Raw genomic sequence first — 19914 nt, forward strand, 5'->3', positions numbered from 1 at the left:
TATATCTGACAATATTAATCTCTCCATGACAGCATTCTGCTATCAGGCAGACTGATAGAAAATAATATTCTACATCCCTCCCTTATAGAAATCTGCTATCAGAGAGGTATAGAGAAAATAATGTCACTCAGTCCCTTTCTAATTAAATTCTAATATCAGACACACTCAGAAAAAGGGTTACTATGTAATCACTTGCTTATAAATGTTTGTTGTGAGGTTTGCATATAATGTAAATAATACCATAAAAGGTTCTCCATAACATAATTCTGTAAAAAGATATACCTAGATACAATATAATATAATGATTTCTCCCTAACATAATTCTATAAAAAGATATACACCTCTCCCTTGATAACTCACGCACAACAGGGTCCATAAACATAAACCGCACTATTAGTAAGGCGTGAGTTACTGAGGGACCTCCAAAAATTGAATGAAATCACATTGAGATCGAGAAAACTTGGAGGGGGGAGTGGCATTAGGGAACTGGGCTGTTTATTGACTGAATCCTCATTTTACAATCATGTCAATAATAATTTTTAATACCGCACTTTTTCTAATGACGTTGTTCATTATTCTGTTTAAATAACATTTACTTTCAAAATTCCCAACATATGTCTATGAAAGATTGTTCCAACTGGTTTCAACAACCAACACATGTACGCGAAAAAAATCTGCTTTTTGTTTTCTTGATGAGTCTGGTTCCCGTATTGGTGTTTTATATTATCCTGCCAAATCGGGAGTCCACAGAGCAGAGAACTAGACTAACTGTTTATGCACCACCAAAGATTCCTTTTCTTTTAAAAACACACGACAGTTATTTCATGAGACAATTGTCTACGTTGAAACTCAATTTTTGTATTGCTCATTTAGTACAATATTGATGTCATGATTTCATTGGAAGTAATAATGAAACTTCTTATTATCCTTGAAGATATCTCTAAGTGCCAGTTCAAGAATTATCTGAAACTCACTTGCCCACAATGGTCTGTATCTGTGAAATCAAGTTCTTTATTTTACGGAAGTATTCATTTCGCTTGGCTGCCTTATTATTTTTTATCACAGTTATGAAAGAGTCGGTAAATTTAAAATAGTTTATGTTACATACACAATAAGTGTTCGATTGATCAAATTAAGTGAGTTCACCCAATATACGACCATGGACCGCTAGATTTTAAGTTTGTAGGATCACAATAAGTTTATGTTACATACAAAATAAGTGTTCGATTGATCAAATTAAGTGAGTTCACCCGATATACAACCAAGGACTGCTAGATTTAAAGTTTGTAGGATTTTCATGCCTTTTAACTTTTCTTTTATTCCACCTCCTTTATTTGATTCAAAAGACATAATTAACATGATAATACAAAGGAGGCCAGCTTTTAATTTAGTGCAACAATACAACAAATACTTCTGGAAGTTAGTTATCAAAACACGGTCAGCAATTAATTAGGTTCGCAGAGAAATGCTCGCGGACATACCTGTTAGGGTAGATTGACGCATTTTATGTTTAATTACTAGAGGACACATTACACTTAAAAGGAACTAAAAGATAAAACTAGAATACAAATTTCAAATGAAAAAAATTATTTATTTTAATTTGTTTATTAACGTACTGCCTCCACTCGGTGTGAGTGGCATTTCCATTGATCGAAATTTCCATACATATTGTTAATTGCAGTGTACTAGGAATGTCGTTTGGAAAGAAAATTTGATATTTCATAGTGTTAACTAAAGGACACTTATTTTGTATGTAACATAAACTTATTGTGATCCTAGTGTCAAAGTCCTATCTACCGTTTTCGACAATAAAATAAGCAATACATCAAAGTTTCCATTACTGATTTTGCTCGCGATTTCTTCAAGTTCAACAAAAATGGATCAATTTTTGGGGTATTTTCTGGTTAAAAAAGTGGGATCCAAATGCCTGACCCTGCATTATAAGCGGGTTTGCGAGTTATCAGGGCACAAGTTATCGAGGGAGTGGTGTACCTAGATACAATATAATATAATGATTTCTCCCTAACATAATTCTGTAAAAATATATATCTATGATATAATGATTTCTTCCTGACAGAATTCTTTGTTTTGTAAACTTGGAGAGAAGATGATTAATAAGCATTATATCTTCAAATCTGCATACTTCTCTGTAATTTTAAATATATTGGTCCACCATTACACTCCAGTCTTTATTAGAATTGATCAATAACAATATGCTTGGATATCTGCACTGTTATGTTTTCCATGAATTGGTTCATCACTTTCTCTTTACAATATTGTATCATGAAGGACCATTTCTTCCTTCTTTATTCTGTCTTTTGTCTTCTCTGGCACTGAACATCCATGTGTAGGACTAAACCCTCCAGCATAATATTTACTTCAACATTAAAGCACTGATTCATGGGTATGATTTTTACCTTCTGGATTTTGAAATGCTTAATGAATCAGACACATCCACTCTGACACTGTTACTTCCCCAACAAATTGTTATTGTTCATGTACAAAACCATTTCTGCAGCATTGTAAGTCTACGATCGCCATGTAATTGTGATGTTCATACCTGTTAAGTGTAACAGTAAACATATAAACTTTTTACTACAGTGCCATATGTGTACAAAATCATTATGTTTATAATGGTACTGAAAAGAATTTGCTTTGTCTCTGTTATTTGCAAATCATTGTACTAGTGTCACTGTCTGCAGTTTTTAATAGAAATTGTGTGCCTAGGATCTCACATCCTACTAGGATCTCACATCCCACTAGGATCTCACATCCCACTAGAATCTTGCATCCCACTAGGATCTCACATTCCACTAGGATCTCACATCCCACTTCCATATTACTTTGCTTAGTCTCTGTTACATTAAATTCAAGAGTTTTACACAGTCTGAATGCAGATCAGTAAGTAAATAAAAGCTACAGCAGAGTTTACATGTATTAATGGCAGCTTAAATCTGGTTATAAATATTTATAAAATTAATACAGTGGAAATAGTTGTTGTTATTGTTGTTGTGGGCTTAATGATAGACTATACATGGCGGCCAGTGTAACTGGTGGAGGAAGAACCCGGGAAGTCTCTGGGATGAACCACCAACCCATGGGAAGCTACTGGCAACCTTTCTCAAATACCCACATAGGCTGAGCCTGAGACTTTAAACCATGTGGATAGAAGTGAGATAGCAGTGATGTAAAGGCAAGCACTTTAAACCAGTTGGCCATCTGGAGACCCAGTGGAAATGGAAGTGTCTGTCAGCGATGCATGAACTCACCATTTCATGTCACATGTGATGTAAGATGCGGAGTTTGCATACACTGGTTTATTTTTCAATTACTATTTAACCAGTATACCTACCACATCTAAATATGACAAGTTCAATATGTTTTTGTTTTTCTGGATTTAACGCCATTTTTCAGCACATGTCTGGCTCTATATGGCAGCCAGTATGTTTGGTGGAGGAAAAATCATTTGAAACTCCAGGAAGAACCACCAACCCACGTGAAGCCACTAGCAAGCTTTCTGTCATACCCACATTATACCCTCAAATATATCCTGACATAGGTGAGATGTGTGAGATATCTGTAAGGGTGAGCACCTTAGACCACCTGCCCACCCTTGACCATAACCACCTGTCCACCCTTGGCTGTAACAAGTTTATCTGAAGTACAGTGCATCATGTAAACTTAGTTAGATAGTTAAGAAAGAAAATGTCACACCTGAATTCATATCCAATGTATCAGTCTAAGACTATGCCATAGATGGAAGGAATATAAATATATCAGTGTAAAACTATATCATAGATGAAAGGAATATAAATATATGAGTGTAAAACTATATCATAGATGGAAGGACTATAAATATATCAGTGTAAAACTCTATCATAGATGGAAGGACTATAAATATATCAGTGTAAAACTATATCATAGATGGAAGGACTATAAATATATCAGTGTAAAACTATATCATAGATGGAAGGACTATAAATATATCAGTGTAAAACTATATCATAAATGGAAGGACTATAAATATATCAGTGTAAAACTATATCATAAATGGAAGGACTATAAATATATCAGTGTAAAACTATATCATAGATGAAAGAAATATGAATATATCTGAGAGGATGAGATAAAATAAAATAAAGATAAGATAAAATAGGAAGAAAAGAAATCTTATTTAGACTGCACATCTAAATTAAAATATAAATATAAAATAGAAGTATTTTAATCATTAAAGATCATAGATATCTTATGTACAAATATATAGACACATCAGCCACTCCAAACTGTCTGACACTGTTAAGAATGAAATGATGTAAAACATTTAAATAGTAATTTGCTCCCACCATCTATAATTCGAACATTTAAATGAATGTCATTCTTCCCACAGAGATTTCAAGATAAATTTGTTACTGTCAGATATTTGTATCATCATTGAAAACATAGACATTCTCATTACTTCAAAAGGGAATGCATCCTAGTTTACAGACATGTTACAGGCACTGTTCCATATAAGAAGGCTTAATAGAAGATGAACACTGTTATAACTGATAACCAGTTTTCTTTTTGTACAATCACTAAAGTTATTTTTTCCATAAACCTGCAATAGAATGACTTTTCAATGATATATCATCAGCAAAACTGAATGTTTTAAGAAATAATACATTTGGTATAAAAAATGTAACCCCACTTGACACTGATCCAGCTTATGATTTAATATATATATTGAATAACAAAGAGGAAAGAACATGTCCCTGCCTCACCCCATTGGTGACATGCAAGGAGTTGGATACTGCACTTCTCTAATGCACATAGTACAACTGTTTGCCATACCAATTAACTAAAGTATGAAATATGTAGATGGGTATTTGAATATCAAACAACCTTTTAAATTGTGTTCAATGATTGACCCTATCAAATGCCTGATTCTAGCATCTAAAAAGCAGGCAAACACTGGGCTGCCATGTTCTACATAATAGTTGACAGTTTTCTTAAAGACATAGAGGCATACATCTGTTGAATGTTGTTTGTTTTTGTTGTAAAAAAAAATGATTATCAGAGATTATATACACACCATAGATGAAAAGAATATGAATGTATATATGTCCAAAACACTCTGAATAAAATGCATGTAAGATTGTTTGCTTTTAGATTGATTTAACCCTGAAGGAGTAAGGAGCCACCAGGCATTCATAGTAGTAAGTTTCAATGGAGCTACAATATTCAATATGAGTTTTAGCATTGGCTGCCTTCCCTCATGTCTTGCCAAGATCATCATACAGGCTGTCATAATGGATATTTTTATATTAGTTTTGAACTGAAAGTGGGGGAAGGGGTGTACATGTGAATATGCATTTTTAATGCCTGTGTGTATTGATAATGAGACATAGATGTGATGAAATTCAACTGTTGGGAAGTTTCAGTGGATCCCCAATTATACCCATTGTAAACTTAGGGCACATGTTTGTTTCTTTTTAGATAAACCATTCACAGATCCCCTTAAAACATACATGTCTTCAAACTTAACACTGAATTATTACAATATTTAATTGTGTAATGTGTTGAAAGCTACCAAGTTTATTATAGTTATTATATAGAATTTGAATAGTAAAATTTATTTTATATCATTCAGCATGATTTGAATTTTTAAGGAAATTAAAAATATATATTTTCTTCAGGCAATAAGTGACATTATGAAGAAAATCCATTTGGCTTTGCAACATGGCATCAATACCCAACAGCTGCATCTTAAAGCATTACTCCAGAAATCCCATCCAGGTAGTGTCTTTCCAGATAAACAAGAGGCTCAAAGTTGGGGCCTCTCTCTGCCTGAAGAAGGTCTGATGAAGATACTCCACATCATGCTGGAGAAGATTATTCAGTTTGATGCTGCCCTTGCTACTTACAGAGAATGTAAGTTTGAAAAAAATACATGTCTAGCTTGTGGAAGTACCTGCCAAATTTCTGCTTAGGACCCTCCTGTTTTATTAACCACTTTTCTTTGAGGCAATGATTTTTTAATTCCACTTCTGATGCTGTATCTATGGAAAATGCCTATGCTGCTATCCATGTCCACCTATCTCATCAACTGCATTAGGGACGAATTTTGTTTACATTCAATAACCTTTGAAGGTGTTTATGGATTCAATTCAAATTTGATAATATATTATGTGAGTCAGCAATCAAAAAAGGTTACCAGTAGATTGGGTTTGATGCCCACCATTTCCAACAAAATTTAATGGACTTAGAATTTTGCTCTTCTTTTTTAATATATTTTATTTTGTTTCCACTGAATAACATTTGAAATACTTCATGCAGTAAAACCGAATTTGGTTTCAAGGCTTAACATTTAGAAAGCCTGGGTCAGGCTCAGTTTATGTGACATTCCATTTTAATTTAAATGAGGATTCTGGACCCTATTTGACACTTAACTTTATTATTCAGTTGCATCAGAATTTGTGTTTGCTGTATTATTGTACTGAAACCATGTACGATGTGAAGGACACTTAGATCATGTTTAATTTTCTTTTTTTCTGTCAAAATTTTAAAGAGTTATTGCCCCTGGTTTTTAATTTGCCCTTCAATGGACCCATTTCACAATATGCATTTTGGACAAGTTGCCATTCCTGATATCGAGTACTAAACATTAAAAGAAGTCTATCACTGCTGGTTGAATGTTCCTTATATTGACTTGGGAGTGGAGATTAGTGTAGAAATGTCAGAATAAATATTATTATAGGGCTAAAATTAGTTTTTCAGGTGCTATGGTATTTATATAAGTTTTAGAAGAGAAGATATATTTGTGTATAAATTTTCTAAATTATCTCCATAAATTTAACAATTGTATGTCTATGATAGAGGAGTAACTCTACAGTGTGCTGTTAGATTTAGAGGCAGAGATTTAAGGTCAGTACTAGGTTATCAGCAGCTATTCAAATGCTATGGTGTCAAGTTACAATCCTGAGAAATTGAAACAAAGGAGTCAGTAGGACAGTTGGAATATGTGTTTGTAAAGCTAATTAAAATCAATTATAGCAAGTTTTCCTTAATACTTAAACATTAAAATTATTGACCAGTTGAAGGGAAATTTGAATCTCTTTTAGTAGGTATAAAGTGCTTAAAATAGAGTTGGGTAGTTATAGTTTAATTTTGAAGTAATTTGCTCAAAAAGGATAAAGTTTACAAGTAATTTCATACTCAAAATAATATTTTTGTAAATTCTAACACACAGCATCAGTGGGAAAAGAGTGTTTATGGAGAGTACATATATGGCTTTATTTTGGATTACATAATTTAGATTCTGTGCATTTTGATATGTAGATTAGAGTTAGATAAAGGGTCTGCACCCAACACAATCAGACCAGAAGTTTAGTTTAGAATAGGTCTTCAGGGAATGTTTTCTCTGAAGTCAGCTAGGATTGTTTAAAAAGCCAAGTCAAACATGGTGCAGGGAGCCAGCATGAAGAACTAGAGGTAACATAATTCCATTAAATGTAGAAAAGAAGAAACCCTCTTGCTTGTGACTAATTCCCCATAGCACAGTTACATCAAAAAAGCGCTACAACAATATTATGATATTATGTACTTATACTTACAGTGTTGATAAACAAATACTATCATTAGGTATTTTTAAAAATAATACAGTCAAGCAAATGAAAAATTTAAACCAATTTAAACAAGTTCTTTTTAAGGTTTAAAAATATTTGACAAATCATATTTAGAGGTATTTAGAGTGTAGGTATCAAAGCATGTTTAGAGGTATGTAGTTTAAATAAACTGAATTTGCAATCAGTGCAAACACAATCACTGTCCTTGTATATTCAGAAGGAAGTAGCCATCCACACCATTTCTGTTGAATTTAAATTTAAAATAAAATTTTCCTTATTAGACTAATACCAATGAAAAGATTTTAGTCTGTAGTGAAACTTACTAGTCTCTGACTAACAAGCTATTGTTAGCTTCAAACCCTAAAAATGTCTGCATAAACCTATTTTCAAAATCCTGGATCTATGTCTGATAATTATCTAAACATTTTTAATTTAAAATAACATTATTCTAAAGTTTTGTATTTTAATTAAAATAACATTGTTTGGTATTTTAACGAAAATAAATTATTCTGTACTTTGGTTTTTTAACTAAAATAACATTATTCTGTAGCTTTATATTTTAATTAAAATAACACTATTGTATAGCTTTGCTATTTTAATTGTTTTAAAAAGTTATCTGAAGTTTTGGTATACTAATTTAAAATAAAAGTATTCTATTTTAATTTAAAATAACATTATTTTATATTTTTTTTATTTTATTTTTCACAGATGCAATCAATTTTTACATGCATGAAAAGATCTGTTCCTTGAAACTTTAATCTCAATAGCACACTTTTAAATGAAAAATGCAAATGCAATTGCTTTTTTTTCTTCAAAATTTGTTCTTTTCATCACTGTTTTCATTTTCTCTATTAAATAGTCATAAATCCAATGGAAATTAGTTTCTGATATTTTTTAAAATCTACAAACTGTAACAGATTGTGAAATGTTGGATGTCAACATCACACTTTCACCTATCATTTTAATTGCAATGCATTATTTTTCCTGCAAATTAGGGCGTAGTTGCTGACACTATCATTGTTCAGATTTACGATTTCTTTTAATTGTTTGATGGTTAAACACTGTAAAATATATATACATCTCATGTTCTGACATTTTTATTATAAATCTCCCAATAGTTGGCACCTCATTTTGGAATTGCAAGATTTTGAGAGATAACCTGAGAGGGTCATTTTCAGGTATTGTGAAACTGGTCCATTATATCATATTGGCAAGTCATCTGTGTTGTCTTGACAAATTTCTGCTTATTTAGAGCATGGAATCATAAAATGACTGTGGAAAAAGTGTGACACATTTGTTAACTCTTTGCATACACACCAGTACACAGTTTCTTCTTTAAAATTCTTTAAAATGGTGAAAATAAACCCACTCATATCATGTGCTTATGGATAGGTATCTGACTTAAATCAGATTCACCATGTGCACAGAGTGTCCTAATAGATTATAGATCCAAATTTCAAAGGTCAAGGTCTCAGGATAAATTGCCTTTAGCTTTAATTTGCACATTCCATGAGATTTTCCATACGGAGTACGTATGGAATCCATAACATTTCCATATGGATATGCTGAAATCCATAAGAGTGCTTCAAATATAGAAAAAAATGTCCATATGGATATTTCTGTAAAAGTAAGTATGGATTCCATATCCAGTCCATGTGGAAAATTTCATACGGTTGTTCCATCCCTGCATTCAATTTCATCAATGACAGATGGAACTTTGTATGTCAACACAGTGGATGGTTTAACAATCCCACTAAGAACCAGGTTATAACAGCAACATGATTCCCACCTGATTTCAAAGCAACTGGGAAAAACACCACTACAGTCATATGCTATTGTATTCAAATTCTAAAAATCTTTGCAGTCACCGACAGAATATAAAATCCTTATTATTTTTCAATAAATAACCCATGACATTCAACCATCTATATTTTACCCCCCCCCCCCAACTCCTACCCCCCTTCCCAACATTTACTGTTCTGCTAAGGACAGTCAAATCCCAGCTGCATGAAATGATGATATAGTTTGAGCTTAGTGGACAGCTCTTTGTGATATCATTGCTTGCAACCAGCTGGTTGAACTGCTGTCACAGCCCAAATGGAGTAGCAATGGCTCCTAGACGTTTAAAATCCTCACACTTATAATACACAGTGATTAGTTGAACCAATGTGCCAACCAGACAGATAAATCACTAGAGAGGTAAAGGTTTGGGAAATATATAAGTGAGATTTTTAAGAGAGAAAGAGAGCGATATGTAGGGCTAAAAGAACTTAAACTGAAAATTGAAACGTAACCAAGAAGAGAACTGAGTTAACTTAATTTTGATAATGTTTTAATATATCATAAAATATTTCTTTACCTACATTTTAGATTTGTTTGTGGAAACTTTGTCAACTTTCCTTTCATTTTGCCTACATATGCTAGTAAACTCATCTGTTCAACTAAATGAAAGCTAGACTTTTTGTAATGGTTTTATTTATACTTAAAGTTGAATGATCAAAGAACACATATTCATTTACTTAACAATTATTACCTAGTCATCTTGAATAAGTGACATGTATATTATAAAAAATCTTTGATAAGCTGACTTTCGAGAATGATTTGAGAAAGTTAATTATTCCATTAAATTATTTGCCAATTAATTATTATGTAATTATTATGCAATAAAATGCAAATGAGAGATGCAGCTTGTGGCTGCCTGCTGGACGTTTGGTACATCATTTGCACTTGTATTTCAAAACACCCCTCTCAGGAGTTATACAATTATCATGTAGTCACCTTTAAAATCAGCAATATTCATCAAAACAATCTTTGACAAGAGAATGTTTGAGACATGGTTAGCGATGGCACATTTTGGAGCCTACTCACAGCCTGCTATGGCTATAGATTTAGAACCTGAACGTCCAATATACTTACAGATATTGTGATTTAAATATGACTGATAAGTTAATATATCAATAATTTTCTTCTGTTTTGTTAAACTTCCTTCAACTAGCAAATATCCACATTATCATGATGTCTGCATGAGAAAATATGAGACTGACCTTGACATTGACAGTACTGCAAAATTTAACAGCAAATCGTGCAAAATAAAGGATTGATAGAACCATTTAAGGCATTTCAACCAAATTTGGTACACATGTCAGTGTCTTTTTATGTTACCATGAAAACAAAGTGTAGCCGAAGTGTATAAAGTGTACGTACTGGATAATAGGTACTGTCAGTTGGATATATGTCATCACTCGTGTTTAAATTTTCATTCATCCTGATGCATTTTTCTTTGTCTTTGCAGCATTTCCAGGACCAAAGATTTTGATTTCCATGGTTCGAGGTATGGGTAAATTGGTCTCATCAATTGCTGTCAATCTCCCTCACTGTCCAGCCATTAAGAAAATCAAATCTGAGTGCCAAGCAACAGTTGTCCTACCCAGTCCATTAGTGATGAACCAGTTTATGGTACGGGTACATTTTTTACCTGTTTTTGTCCTGTCTTTGTTTCACCTGCATAATCAAGTGATGCATTGGTATCACTTTTCCAGTTATTACATCTGCAGTGACATAATACTATTGAAGTTTTGTTAAGTTTATGCAAGTTAATTATGGAAGAGGGGTGTGGAATGAGATGCATTGATGCAGCTAAAATTATTCAGAACATTTGTTTCTTCTTGAGATGTGTTAATGAATACATTAAGAGTATTGGAAGTTGTTGTTGTTGTTGTTGGGTTTAACGCCATTTTTCAGCACATGATAGGCTATGTATGGCGGCCAGTATTAATGTTGGAGGAAAACCCCGGGAAGAACCACTGACCCATGAGAAAGTATTGCAAGTAAATACGAAACTAAAAGTAGATTTTCACCATGTTTTTTCACTTGTTTTAGCAGCAGATGTGCTAAAAGTTTGATCATTTGCTGAGACAGAAGTTAGGTGAGAGTTGTCTCCCAATGGATAGAGGGACTGTCACTTTATCCTATCAGTTGATAACTTCTATTTCCACTTGTGCCTTTACTCCAGTTTGGGCAATCTGGAGAAATTTTCTCACAGAAGTATACTTGATCTCTTCTTCTTGCACAATTTCACTCTTTCATTATGAACACCCATTGTCTGTGTAATATGATAAGGTGCCATTTTAATTGCCTACCTTATGATTTATAGTATTTACAATTCATCTCAACCTTTTTGTAATCTTTATCTAGTCACTGATCAATTTATTTCTATCATTAAGATTATTTCTTTGATTTTCTCTGGTAGTTGTCTTAATTCATAGCATCTGCTTCACAATAAGCTGATTGTGTAGTTTGACTGATTTCACCAGTATATGCTGTTGTTTTGCTTTCTCAATTACAGATTCAACAATAATAATCAGGATTATATGTGGGATGTAAAGATAATTGTTCCACCTGTTTAAATTGTAAGGGATGTTATTTGAAACATACTTGAGATAATTGCTGTCACTTGTTAGAAGAGATATGACTAAACACTGAAGCCAAGCAATTGATCCAGCCTAATGAAAGAGCCATCAGTATTGCTTTCAATGCCTTCTCAGTCACCAACTTTCTTTTGACTGAATGACTTGAGGTAAAAAGATCACCTATTCCAAAATACATCCACCAGTCTGTAACATCACTGGGCATCCACACAGTTACAGGCTTATCATCATTGTCAGCGCCACAACCAGAGAATACCATCATGGCACAGACTACTAAACTATTTCTGACTTATACCAGTCAAGAACAACCAATCATCACATGCACCCTTGTTCTGTCTGTGATGATCATTCCCTCAAACACCGGACCTCAGCACCAGATATCGGCTGGCCTCAGACCATGACCACTCCAGATCATACACAATCTTGACCTACATCATCTACCACTGCAAAGGGGAACAGTGATCTGTCTTCCCAGTATAGCCAGACCAAAATTTTAGATACAGCAGTGTCCAGTCACAGTCATGCCAGTCCACACACAGCATGATTGACACCATGTTCAATGAACCAATCTCTCACAATATATGGTACCAGTCACTGGAAGTATTGAACTGGTACTGGACAGCACCATCACCTGCAATGGCAACTCCCCATTCCTGGTCACCTGGTACCCATGTCATGCCCTTAGTTGTCACTATCTTTGTAACAGGATTCGTTTCTTTGTCATCTTCTCTTCCATGTCCAAAGACACATACTCAGAAAGCACCATCTTTCTTTAATCTTGCTACATGTCAAATAGGTCTCAACCTTCATCATTTGAAGAACTCTCTTAATATACCATCAGAGTTCTGTTTACTCCCTCCCTTCTCCAGCTCCATTAACTCCATTCTTGTCTTGGTATCTAGCTATACTTCAGTAATTTGAGCATAGCCTAGAACTTCTCCATTCAGAAGCTAGTTGACAGTCAGACCTTACTCATGTACTCAGCAGGGAAGCTAGTTAATAGTCATGCCTAAGAGTCAATGCCACACGTTACTCATGTACTCAGTGGGGAAGCTAGTTGACAGTCATGCCTAAGAGTCAATCCCACATGTTACTCATGTACTCAATGAGCAAGCTCACACTCTAGTGCCAGGTCTGCTTCTTTGAATCTCCAGCTCTCAAAAAGAGGTGCAGTTTTATCCCTGTCCAGTCTTAAGGTCATCCTCAGTTCACAATCTCTCTTTTCCAGCCTCCATTTAAATGGACAGATAGAAGTATAAAATAAAAAAAACAGAATGCAAAAGTGTGAGTGCTATCTTCCCAGATCAACTGAGCACTTTTCCTCCCTGCTATGTAACCTTCACCGGCTACCTGTTCAATCAAAAATCAAAGATAAAATTTATTCTCTGTGCTACATTTTGTTGACACACACCAGAGTCAAATATACATATCTGAGCTCACCCATGTATGCACTACATCTTGAAACTTGTACTCCTCTTCCAACACTCATATTCTCATTTTCCTCACTTTTAAAATGAAGTTATGTGGGCAACATTCTTTGTATACCAGGGCCCAGCTACATGGAATGAATTGTTCATAGATCTTAGACACAAAGACACTGTGATCTCATTCAAGAGTGCTCTTAAAACTCACTTACTTAGACTACAAGAACAGAATTAAAACTTAATACTGTTCATATTCTCAATTATTGTTAGCATGGTGTCTGTTTTTGTAATCTTGTTGTTATATATGTTTAATTGTAAAACACTTAAAGCTTCTAAAGAGTAGATGCGGTACTAAAGTCTACATTATTATTATTATTATTATTATTATTATTATTATTATTATTATTATTATCGTTAAGTGGTGACAAAAAATGGGGAATGAAGGACCCATTTTCAAACCAGCTAATCTCCACCAGTGGCCTCCCATACAACTATTGATCCCATGCCAGTGCCACCTTTTTCAGATATCCAGGTCAGAAGAGAAAATCTTCAACACTTTACCATGGAATGGGACATATTATGCCCCATCAATTCATAGTCATCGCTGGAAATAATGGGATATATTGTGTCCCATCAATCCTTAGTCATCACTAGAAATAAAGGGACAAATTGTGCTCCATCAATCCATAGTCATCACTAGAAATACTGGGACATATTGTGCTCCATCAGTCCATAGTCATCACTAGAAATACTGGGACATATTGTGCTCCATCAATCCATAATCATCACTAGAAATACTGGGACATATTGTGCTCCATCAATCCATAGTCATCACTAGAAATACTGAGACATATTGTGCTCCATCAATCCATGGTCATCACTAGAAATACTGGGACAAATTGAACTCCATCAATCCATAGTCAACACTAGAAAGAATGAGACATATTGTGCTCCTATAATCCATAGTCATCACTAGAAATAATGGGACAAATTGTGCTCCATCAATCCATAGTCATCAGTAGAAATACTGGGACATATTGTGCTCCATCAATCCATAGTCATCACTAGAAATAATAATAAACACTTTCCTGACAAAAAGAGCAATTAGATTGTTCAGAACATTTCACCTGAATCTTACCACAGGCCTTTCCATGATCTAAGCTGTCTTAACCAAAACTTTCAGACACCCGAGTTTAGCCTGGCAACCACAAGATCAGACCTTTAAGCCATTCTGGAGGGAGATATGGCCATCCTATAATAGCATAAGGTCCATGCATCTAAATTAAAATATAAAATAAAAGTATTTTAAACATAAAATTAAGCAAGACATTTTATATTACTTGTCAACAAAACAAATGCAATTTATTTCTCTCCCAGCACTTCATTTCTCATGGCTTCAGTCTTGACAATGCCATTGTTTTGTGTGTGTATCCCCACAAACATTGCTTGACAATTACCTGAGGCACTCACCATTACAGAGCAAAACAATCACCAGTCACTTTATGCCACTGATTTATGAGACCCCAACATATTTCCCTTCTGCTGTGATGGTAGTCTTAACTTTTCCAACTTAACCTATCATAAAAGTTTCACTTCATTCAAGGCCCTATTTGAGCATGTGGGAGGACCTCTTTTGGATGATGGCAGATATCTTGCCTCACTATTAACCACCAGCAATCATGATCTGTACAGATGCCACAGGCTGTGGTACCCACCTCTTGCCCATCCATTCAGGTGAGTAGAGTTTAACTCCTTCAGGAGTGTTCCACACGTCAGTCTCCTGGAGATGAAGGCCATAATGAATGGCATTCAATACAGCAGAAGATGTTATCTAGAAAAGACTTTCTCATTCTCTCCAGCAAGCTTGACTGTCATCAGTTACATCACTATACAAGGGAAAACCAAGTCCCCAGGCCCCTGTCTTCATATTTTTGATTTTATTGGATGGTGTCCTCATTAACAAATTCATATTCAAGGTCTTTGCCTTGCAGTGGTCTATGACACTTGCCTGATGTCTCATCTCTGTCTACATGTGTTTGAGTCTCAGCTTTGCCAATGTGGGTATGTGAGAAAGCTTGCCAATATCTTCCAATCGGTCAGTGGTTCTTCCTAGGGTTTTCCTGGGTTTTTCCTCCACCATATATAACCATAAATAACCTAATATATGCTTAAAAATAGCATTAAACCTAAACAAACTATCCAAATTCCTTGCAAACTCACTGTCCTGACAGAATCAGCAGGTCTACACTATTTGTTCATTGGAAGATCTGCACCTGTTGTGGTCAACCTCTTGTGGATCTCTGTATTGAGGTAAAATGTCAAAATTCCAACTCTCATCTCACCAGCCTCAGATTAAAAGCTGGAGTAGTCAATGCTTTTTTCTCAAACTTCAACAGTCTTGTTTCTCACCTTTTCCCCAACCCTGCTGAATCCAAACATTTTGCACAAAGCAAAAGAATTCAAGAGTCAGCTAATCGTGATTGCTTCACTAAGATCAGTGATATAATGGTACAAAGACCTCAGTCTACTGGCACAGATTCCCAGGACATTCCTGCCTTTTCCTTGCCTACCAAAACAACTGTTTTCCAGCTAAATCCAGAGATACTGAACCTGCAGCATGCTTGGGCCATATCAAACAAACATTCTTCAGATAAGCCATGGACATAAATGATAAGGGCAAGAAGACCCACCACTTTGAATGCCTATGAAGGTAAATGGAGAGTTTTTTTCCAGTGATATGAGCAGAAACACATCTTTCACTTAAAAGCCGCCCTCTACAAATATCAAACTTGCTCCTCTATGACTCTTTTACACTGATCACATTTTACGGGCTATTGTGGAGGTTTCAAACAGTTTTTGCTATCATGGAATGGAGGATGTATGCTAAAATTAAGATCCATCCTTCTAGCTAATCTTGACTTGTATTGACTGAAGGCTTTGGCACTTAGTTTGAAATGGAATCTACTGTAGCTTCTGACATGTTGGAACAAGGCACCCTTTGTACCACTACCTGGAGCCTGTCTGACTGAATTTTCTTATAAAACCTGCTTCCCAGTTTCTCTGGTTAAGCGAGCATTATCACTGAAATCCATGCCTTATTTATCAGTGAAACTATTTGGAGTTTCAATTGGATAATTTGGTTTCTCTCATGATGGTCTGTGGTTCCATTGCCAAGATCAAAGCTCCCACCAATGAGAAACGTCTTTTATCTTGAAACATGTCTTCTATAGACCCTTCTTCTCAAAGGCATTTGCAGGACCTCATCAAAGCACTCAGGTGATGCTTCTTCTCAAAGGCATTTACAGGACCTCATCAAGGCACTCAAGTGATGCCTGAAGTTGACTAAGCCAATCACAAGAGGGAGAAATCATTATTTGTACCATTCAAAGATGGAAGGGATGATATTTCTGCTTAGGCTCAGTCATTGAGTACTTGTTGCTTTGTCTGCTTAGCCTACAATGAACTAACGCAAGACAAGATGAATTTCTTGTCACATCAGCTTACAATTTAACTCTCCAAACATATTATGATTAGATGATATATTTGAAGAAGAAACCAGATTTTGGAGTAAAATGTTTCTTCTGTAAAGCCTATCTGCTCATAACATAAGCTCACTCTCTAAGGCACTCACTGGCATTACATCTACTGGAGAGTATTCACATATGCTTCAGTTGTAACTGATAAATGACAAGGATTTTATGCCACTCCCTCTATCCAGGTGGAGGCCATTCTTATCTGAGTCTTATCTCTTTTGAAGCAGAGGACTGTTTAGCACTGTTTTTGCTAAGCAAGCCAAAAGACTTGCTTAATTGGTCTTGTTCAGCTTGGGAAGGCTTGATTTGCCAAGAACTAGATTTACTTCTAACATATTATGATTGTGTAAGTATTGTCTAAGATGTGTTATACTCCAAATGTTGGCATCTTACGGCAGTGCACGGTAATTCAGATTTTCTTTTTTTAAGTAAAACTTGCAACCTTAGTGCTTAATTAAGTGATAGCCATTATTGTTTTAAATTAGGTACTGATCTATGAATAATGTATACATATATGTATATAAGGTGAATTGTTACTATAGGAGGTACTTTGAAGTCAATTTAGACCACTTTTTACTCTTTATCAGTAATCTTCTAATGTTTTACTAACTTGCACTACTAGAGACTGCAAAAGGACAATAAGGTCATGTCATGCTTAAAAAACTGTTAGGAGTTATGTTGATGACATTCTGTCATGAGTAATCAGATCAACTCCATAGGTAGCAAACTTTACTTCCAATTATTTCAAAAAGCATTTTTTAAACACCAAAATCAAGATTTACTTTTCAGAGTTGATTTCTGTTACCTTATTTGATTTTTCTGGGGACACTGTACATCTTATATTACACAACGCATAAACATCTGCAGAAGTATGTGGCTAGAACTCTTTAACATGAAAAATATTAAACGCTCAGTAAAACTTATTTTTTGGAAAAACTGAAGTTTTTATCTTATAAAAGTACAGTAAAATTGATGGCTAAGTCCTCATCTACAAAGTCTAAAACAGCCTCGGTACAGATTATCTGAATACTCCAGACTGCAAAGTTCGTTGTTGAACCAGGAGCTGTAGTAGTGCAGAAGCATAATGCTCATGATATGAGGGTCATGGGTTCAGTATCTGCTCACCAAGGCCAACTGGGATCAGCCAGTTGAGTACGACCTTGGGAAAGACACTCATTTGCCATTTCCAAGGCATTATATGGCCTATAACTTTCTAAACGTGCTATTAAAACAAATAAATATACAAAAATAAAACTAATCATGGTCAAATCATTTGCACTTCTACCAAAAAATCAACTAAATACTCCAAAGCAAAATGTTCAAAAGGAGTTTTAAATGTATTGATGTTTAAATGTATTGGTGTTTAAATGTATTGGTGTTTAAATGTTTAAATGTATTGGTGTTTAAATGTATTGGTGTTTAAATGTTTAAATGTATTGGTGTTTAAATGTTTAAATGTATTGGTGTTTAAGTGTATTGGTGTTTAAATATGGATTATCTTACTTAGTGATATAAAATATTGCACAACCATTGCGGCTTTTAACACAAATAAAAAGCATTCTTTCTACACAAAATATAATCTGATAGTTTTATTTACAAAACTTGCTGTATGGTATTGCTTTCAATCGGTGATAATTTTTATCTAGTTCATGTAATTTATGGTATGTACTGTAAAAACTGTACATTCTATTACATCTTGATTCTGTGTGAGACAAGCTTCTGGCTCCAAAGTCTGTTATTACTATTATTATTATTATTATTATTATTATTATTATTAAGGGAAGAACAAATGTTACATGCATATAGCAATGCAGAAGTTGGAAAGAAAGGTTAAATAGCTATTTGGTGCCATCTTCTTTCTAACATGCACTAAGGTTTTGCAGAACATTATTTCATCATTTTACTGCACTTTGATGAAAATCTAACAATGTTTTAGTGTCAGTAATTCATTCAGACTCTTGTTGCTCCATGAGACGTTAGCCCTAATAGAGAATGGTAAGCTGTTTCACCAGCCTGTATTACCAGTAAAAGGTACTTCTGTACATGAAGCAACAGAAAGAAATGAAGACATTTGTCTCTATCTGAGATTTTATGAGACTAATAGAATTTATGTTGGGGTTTGCACCAAGACAAGGAAATCCCAGTCAAGGGGTTACAAATAATGGAACTTTGTGACTGGGATTTTCTTTTCTTGGTACAAACACTGGCATGGATGTTTTTTCTTACCCAGTTTCTGCCAATTCAATTAAAATAACCCTGCGTTTTTGCAGTATAGTTAGCAGATTCAAAACATATAGCATTAATCACCTACTATTATTACCTCTCACTTTATATAAAAGTCACCAGGTCTTTGCAATCTTTTCAAAATATCTGAATAATTACCTAAGTTGAATCTAGCCACTCTTAGAAAAGGAAACAAAAATCAAGAAAAAAGTTATGACTGTTATGTTGGAAGAATTGAACAATGAGTGTCATGTGCTACATGCTGTTGTTGTGCAAATACCATGCATTAAGGCAATGGAGTGACCTCTGGACCGTAAGAGAAAATAGAAGCATAAACATTTGATATTATTACTGCATTATCACATTTGATGTCATATGAAAATACCAATAAGTAATTAATATCTTTTATATGGTTAACTTTTAAGTTTCATCAGTTCTAATTTGGAATTCTAAGGTTGCAATGGTAAGATATGGTACATTACTGGGTTCAGTTCTAACAAATTGTGTGGTGACTGAGGAGATTTCTAATTCATGACTTTCTTGGACATTTATATTTTCTGTATCGAAGTATGGCACATGTTGCTATACTACTGCAGTGATACACTACATGTAAATTTTCATGTGGAATATCATGTGGAGTGAGGAATGAACCAGTCTCCAATTGGTAAGTGCAGGAATTTTCATTTACAATCACATTATTGTT

General features: G+C 34.4%; 1 protein-coding gene across 1 annotated transcript in view; it reads left to right on the forward strand.

Annotated features, from left to right (window-relative positions):
• LOC149806893 (uncharacterized) overlaps positions 1-19914 on the forward strand; it is a 248378-nt gene that overhangs the window by 189208 nt on the left and 39256 nt on the right. The window contains exons 32-33 of the mRNA XM_089959232.1: positions 5676-5910; positions 10897-11060. Coding sequence (XP_089815358.1) covers positions 5676-5910; positions 10897-11060 — 399 coding nt within the window. The remainder of the gene's footprint in view (positions 1-5675; positions 5911-10896; positions 11061-19914) is intronic.

Source organism: Sinohyriopsis cumingii, chromosome 1 (genome assembly GCF_028554795.1).
Source record: "Sinohyriopsis cumingii isolate HCF-2022 chromosome 1, ASM2855479v2, whole genome shotgun sequence".
NCBI lineage: Eukaryota > Metazoa > Mollusca > Bivalvia > Unionida > Unionidae > Sinohyriopsis > Sinohyriopsis cumingii.